The sequence below is a fragment of the Gracilinanus agilis genome, chromosome 2, assembly GCF_016433145.1.
Source record: "Gracilinanus agilis isolate LMUSP501 chromosome 2, AgileGrace, whole genome shotgun sequence".
Lineage (NCBI taxonomy): Eukaryota > Metazoa > Chordata > Mammalia > Didelphimorphia > Didelphidae > Gracilinanus > Gracilinanus agilis.
Window position 1 is genome coordinate 684674114 of NC_058131.1, and position 5595 is coordinate 684679708.

Here is a 5595-nt window from a genome sequence, read left to right on the forward strand (position 1 = left end):
ACCAGTCACTAAAGCAAGAGGAAACCCGGCCCCATGTTGTGCCTCTCTAATGGGATATCTCTGACCCTGAAGAGACGGTGTCTGCTTCTCCCTTGTCTGCAGCGACTCCTTCATTTTCTCAGTTACCAGGTGAAGCGTGGAGAGCGAAGTGAAACCAATCCTTTCACTGGCGTGTCCAAAAACGCGCGCCTCCTTCTGCAGACCAAGCTCGTCCCTCCTCGGTGGAGAGCTGAGAGATGATCCTGTCCTGGGAAATCACAGCCCGGCATGGCACCGACTTCTTCTGTCGTTCAAAGCTGTTCGTCCTGGGAAGAACTTCGAAGGCATTTTCTGCCAGAAAACTTCCACTCGGTGGGTGACGTGGCCAGAAGGCCGAAATCCTACCTGCATGACGAGTGCCCGAGAGATGAGCTTAAAATGACAGAAAAAACAATCCAGACCCCTCTGGTGTAGCTTAACTGAACGGCCGAGGATGGCTTTGGGAGGGGCGTCTCATCCCCTCAGCCTGGAGGGCTGGCTGGCCCCAGGCTGGGCCCCGGCGGATGGCGGGAAGGCTGTGCCACGTCTGTCCCTTTACCGGGCAGGAAGGAGAGATGAGAGGCCTCTGCGGAGGGGCGTCGCTCTCTAACCTTCAGGCCCAAGTTTCACTTAGTTTCCTCCTCATCCTGGAAGAGCCCTAGTAGGAGGGACACGTGGCTGCCCTACCGCTGACCCAATGGCCCAGGGGGGACCCTGGCTATGTCCATCTGAGATTGGGAGAGGGGGATGACCTGCCCAAGGCTGCAGGCTCAGACAACCTCCTCTGAGCTGAAAGGGATGCTCGGCTGTTCCTGATTAATTGGGGTGAACCATCTTTATCTCGAGATCAGTCACTTGGAGACCAGACAAAAGATGGGTTTGGAGCCAGAGGATCTGGCCCTTTCTCTTACTAGCTGTGTGACCTTGAACAAGTCCTTTCCAGCCCTAGTCCCATGAGCCCGTGCCTGAGCCGGGTCCTCTTTCTCTCCTGCTGCGGATGCCTGGAGGTGGACACGGTGGCTCTTCCTCTTGGTGAGGCTGTGCCGGCATGCTGGCTCTTTTGGTTGGGCCTTGGGGAAGGGGCACGTCTAGGCCACCCTGGGGTGGGGGGGGGACTCTGAGGGCTCCCATGTCAGCCCCCCATGAGGAAGGGGCGACGTTCGCATCTCAGACATGCAGAATTCTCTGGAGGGAAGGCCTCGGAGCCTCCTCTCACGCCCATGTTCAAGCTGAGGAACCCAGGTGTGGGGGAGGCCCTGGGCTCGGAGGCTTCCCTTTGTCAGAGGCCGCCAGGGGGGCCTCTTCGCCATCCCGGGCAGGGTCTGGGCTCTTCGGAGCTGGGGGGGGTTTGCCGCCCTTCCCTCCCGCCGCCGGGCCAGACAGAAAACACAGGAGCCGGACGCGGTCCAATCCGTCCTCTTTAGTTTGCGCAGGGCCCGCCCTGCTCGGCTGGGCTCGGCCCCCCCCAGTCAGCAGGGACCCAGAAGGGCCTCCGAGCCCTCCCAGAGAGCCTCGAGCACGTGCTGGGCCAGCAGCTCGGTCCCGGGGTAGCAGGCGTCCGCCAGGCTCGGCAGGGCTCTGGAGAAGGAGGAGACTCGCTCCTGCAACGACAAGATGGGAAACGGCACGAGGACGAGGGAGGGGGCCCTGGGGGTCACCCGAGGAGGGGGCCGGACACGGCACGTCCTTGTTGGGTGTCCCAGGAATGCCCAGGCCCACTCCAGCCTCTGGCCAGGCCCCGGCCAGGAGCGCTTCCTCCTCATCTCCTCCCTCTCTCCTCTGGCTTCCTTTAATCCTAACTAAAATGCTGCCTCCTCCAGGAAGCCTTCCCAGGCCCTCGCCTCCTCCTGGCAGGGTGGCGCAGCACATGCTTCATGAGCACTTCCTGACTGACAGAGGAAGCACAGCGGCCTCGGAGGCTCCAGGCCGGCCTCCTCGGGCTGGCACGGCGCCTCGGCCTTCCCAAGTGCCCCTGCCCAGGCGCTGATCCGCCCAGCAGCCCTGTCGTTCCCATTTCCCAGAGGCGGAGGCCGAGGCCGTCCTTCCTCCCTCTGTGGGTCGAGCCTTCGCCCTTCCAGGCGGGCACACGGTCCGGGGAGGGGGAGGACGAGGGAAGAAGGCGGCCGGCTAGAAAGCCCAGAGCGGGAGGCGCCGGCGGGCGGGACGACCCCCCACCCCAGGGGTCAGCCCTGGCAGTGCCCGGCCGCAGCCGCCTACCTTCAGCCGACGGTAGAAGCTCTTCTGCTGGCCCTCCGGCCCGACGGCCGCCCACATGAGCTCCGGAAAGACGCAGTCCAGCACCTCGTACAGGTGGTAGAGAAAGCCGTGGGGCTCCTGCGCACAGACGGGACGGGCTGGGGGCCCCCCGGCCATGGCCTGGGCCTGGGCTTTCCCTCGGCCTCTCTCTCGGCCGGGCAGCCACCCCACGGTACCTCCTCCCAGTGCCCAGCCCCTCGGGGCTCCCCAGCCCCCCGCAGCCTCCTCGGCTCCTCCAGGCTCCCCAAGCCTGGCACGGGGCCTCCTCCTGACTGTCGGGGAGGGTTTGGGGAGACCCAGGGTGGCCGCCGAGCCCCCTCGGAAGCCCCGAAGCACTTTTCTCCCGTCCCTGCCCCCCCACGGCCCGCTCGGCCGCCTGGCTCACCGCGAGGGGCCGCAGCACCCCGAGCTCTGCCTGTCTCTTACCACCATGGAGGCTCTCCGCTGTCTCGTCTGGGCCCAGCAGTGAATCAGGACGGTCTGTGGGGAGGAAACGGAGCTTCCGTCTGACAGGAGCCGGACTTCCGCAGGGCTGAGGCCCTTCTCCCTTTCGTCTGTCCCGGGACGATGCGGAGCCCAGAACCGAGCGGCGGCCAGTGATTCTGGCGGCCCTGGAGGGGGCGGCTGGAGAACGTCCTGACGGCGGCTCTCACTCGCCCCGTGTGGGCCTGGAGCTGGGCCGGGACAGGGCCTGGGACGAGGGCGGCCTCCGCACAGGGCAGAGGCCTAGAGCGGCCTTGGGGAGAATCCCACCCTTTAGTTTTATAGATGAGGAAACTGAGGCCCAGATAGGTTGGGTCGCCTGCCTGTGATCCTGCCAAGAGTAAGGCTCCAAGACGAACCTGAACCAAGGCCCAAGGCCTCAGCTTGTGCAGGAAGGCCTGAGAGCCTCGAGTTAGGAGGCTCTGGGTTCAAGTCTGCTTTCAGATACTTTCTAGCTCCGTGACTGGCAAGTCCCTTAATCTTCTTTGCTTAGCCCTCACCATTCTTCTGTATTCAAATGGTTCACTGAAAAGACTTGGACTGATTGGATGTGAGAAGTGGGGGGGCTAGATCGGGGCTGGGGACTGTCCCAGACTGCTTGGGGGTTCACACAGCCGCCCCCCAGAAGAGGAGACGAGAGCCGGAGGGCGCTGCTCCCCCCACAGTGCGCTCACCGCCTTCTTCAAGGGTCTGGCGATCTGGTCACTCCTCAGGACACTCCTCAGCTCTCCGGGGACGCGCTCGGCATCTCTGAAGAGCCTGGAGGCCACGAAGCCCAGGAGCACGTCGTAGAAGCTGGCATGGAGGACCTGGCCAGGGGGAGGAGCAGCCTTCAGCCCGGGCGCCCCGCGGTGCTGGAGGAAACCGGCCAGAGCAGCCGGTCTTCGGACCCAAGTTAGGCCGAGACGGAGCTTTCCCCATTTCCAAGGAAGGGCTGTCCACGGCCGGAGAGGACCCTGTCAGCGGGCACGCCGGGCTGCCCCCCAGGCAAGGTGTCCCGGGTGGCAGCCCCGGCTTCCTGGAGAAGAGGCGGCTTTTGGAGGGGGCTGGAGGGAAGAGAGAGCCGGCCTCGCTCCCGGCCTCGCTCCCTGCCTCGCTCCCGGCCTCGCTCCCTCAGCTCCGAGTCTCGCTTCTTCGTGACCACCCAGGGAATGGCGCCTGGCTCTCCCGGGTCCTCACAGCCCTTCTCCCCACCCCAATTCCCCCTTCCATGAGAGGAGGCCTTCCTAATGCCTCAAGCAGGGACCGTTTGGCTTTTCAGGCAGCACCACTCGGCGCAGTCTGTCCTTCAGATGGGTCTCCAGCTCCCGACACCCTTCCTAGTCAAGCTGCCTTGTGGAAGAAAACTATGATGGGCCCCGGCCTAGTCCTCCTCCCCATCCCCACGGGGCTTCGGGGCCTTCTCCATCCATCCTTGGAATCTGGCTTCAGGGTCTCACTTACACCTACTCCCCGCAGCTCGTGTGACAAGATGTCCCAGTTTGAGGGCTGCTGGAGGAAGGCAATCAGGTTGTCATAGGCCTCGCTGAAGTTGCTGGGCTTGAGTGAAAAAAGAAAAGTCAGCTCTGGTTGGCAGTGAAGGATCACAAAGAGAACCCAGGCCCAGGCACCAAGTGGTCTGTTCTTGGGTTCTAATGAGTAGAATAGCTATTGGGTGGGAGAAAACCTGGCCAGACATTCCATGTGAAAAGGATCTGGCGTGTTTAGTGGATGGCAAGCGCCACCTTCTAGGGGCCGTGTCTGAAGCAGAACTTCTGATCTGTACTGTAGTACAGAGAGGGGGGCATAACAGTTTTGCAGGCTTTGGCTGAGTTCTTATGTCAGTTAGGAGTTTAGAATCTTGGGAAAGAGTTTCAGTTGGACCTGGGAACTCGTGGAGGGAACCAGGGTCCAGCTGAGCTCCTTCTCCTTCTTGAGATTAAAAACCTAGCCTAGCTTTGGAGTGTTTTTTGAGATGTTAATTTAGATAAACCCTTTGAATCTCCATACCCTACCTCATTTCCTATCTTAATTTCCCTTACTCAAATGTCTGAAAGGAGTGAATAAGGAGAGTGAATCGGAGAGTTAGTTCAAATCTGTGAGAGTTTAGCCCTACCTTTGCAGTAATTTATCTAGAGAGGTTTTGTATCCATCATCCTAATCCCTTTGGATTTCAAAATCACCTTGAGAGCTGAGTAAAGGCAGAACCTTTCTCAGATTCCATTCCTGCTTCCCTTCCCCCACCTGAGGTTTCTCTAAGCAACTGTTAGGGCTTCCTTGATCCTTTTACCCTGACAATCTAACCTGAGAAGTCAATAAACCCCTTTGTGTTTAAACAGACCTTTTGGTTACTTCATTAGTTAATTAGTAAGAAAGGGAAGAAGAGGAATAGAAACAACATACTCTGGGTTTGAGGGAAGCTGAGGGCATCCATCTTGAAGGATGGTGTAACTCCAATACAAGTCCCTTCCTGTGAAATTAACTAAAGCCTGTAGTTAATTTCAATCAGTCTATTTCCCCTTCGTGTTTGTCTTTAGCCCGAGTCCTAGTCTGTATTCCCTGCTGCCTAGTCTATTCACTGGATTACCTCCAGCCTTGGGTCCCTTGCCTTGTCTTATTCCCTGATCCTACCAGTTATACCCCTAGCTTCAGCCTCATATTATATCCTGCATCTCCCTATTACAGCTGACCTAATCCCCATATTACCTCCCTTCCAAGTCCCAATAATAGTACACAGGAAGGAAGGAAGGGAGGGAGGGAGGGAGGAAGGAAGGAAGGAAGGAAGGAAGGAAGGAAGGAAGGAAGGAAGGAAGGAAGGAAGGAAGGAAGGATGGGAGGAAGGAAGGAAGGAAGGAAGGG

General features: G+C 59.6%; 1 protein-coding gene across 1 annotated transcript; it reads right to left on the reverse strand.

The window, feature by feature from the left end:
- Positions 1-1433: 1433 nt before the first annotated feature.
- Positions 1434-2736, reverse strand: LOC123236482 (mitoguardin 1-like). Its single transcript, XM_044662885.1, has 3 exons — positions 2701-2736; positions 2236-2352; positions 1434-1619 (listed from the first exon to the last, which is right to left on the reverse strand). The coding sequence occupies exons 1-3, from the start codon at positions 2704-2706 to the stop codon at positions 1488-1490; spliced, it is 255 nt and encodes an 84-aa protein (XP_044518820.1). The 5' UTR covers positions 2707-2736; the 3' UTR covers positions 1434-1487.
- Between the last annotated feature and the right edge of the window lie 2859 nt (positions 2737-5595).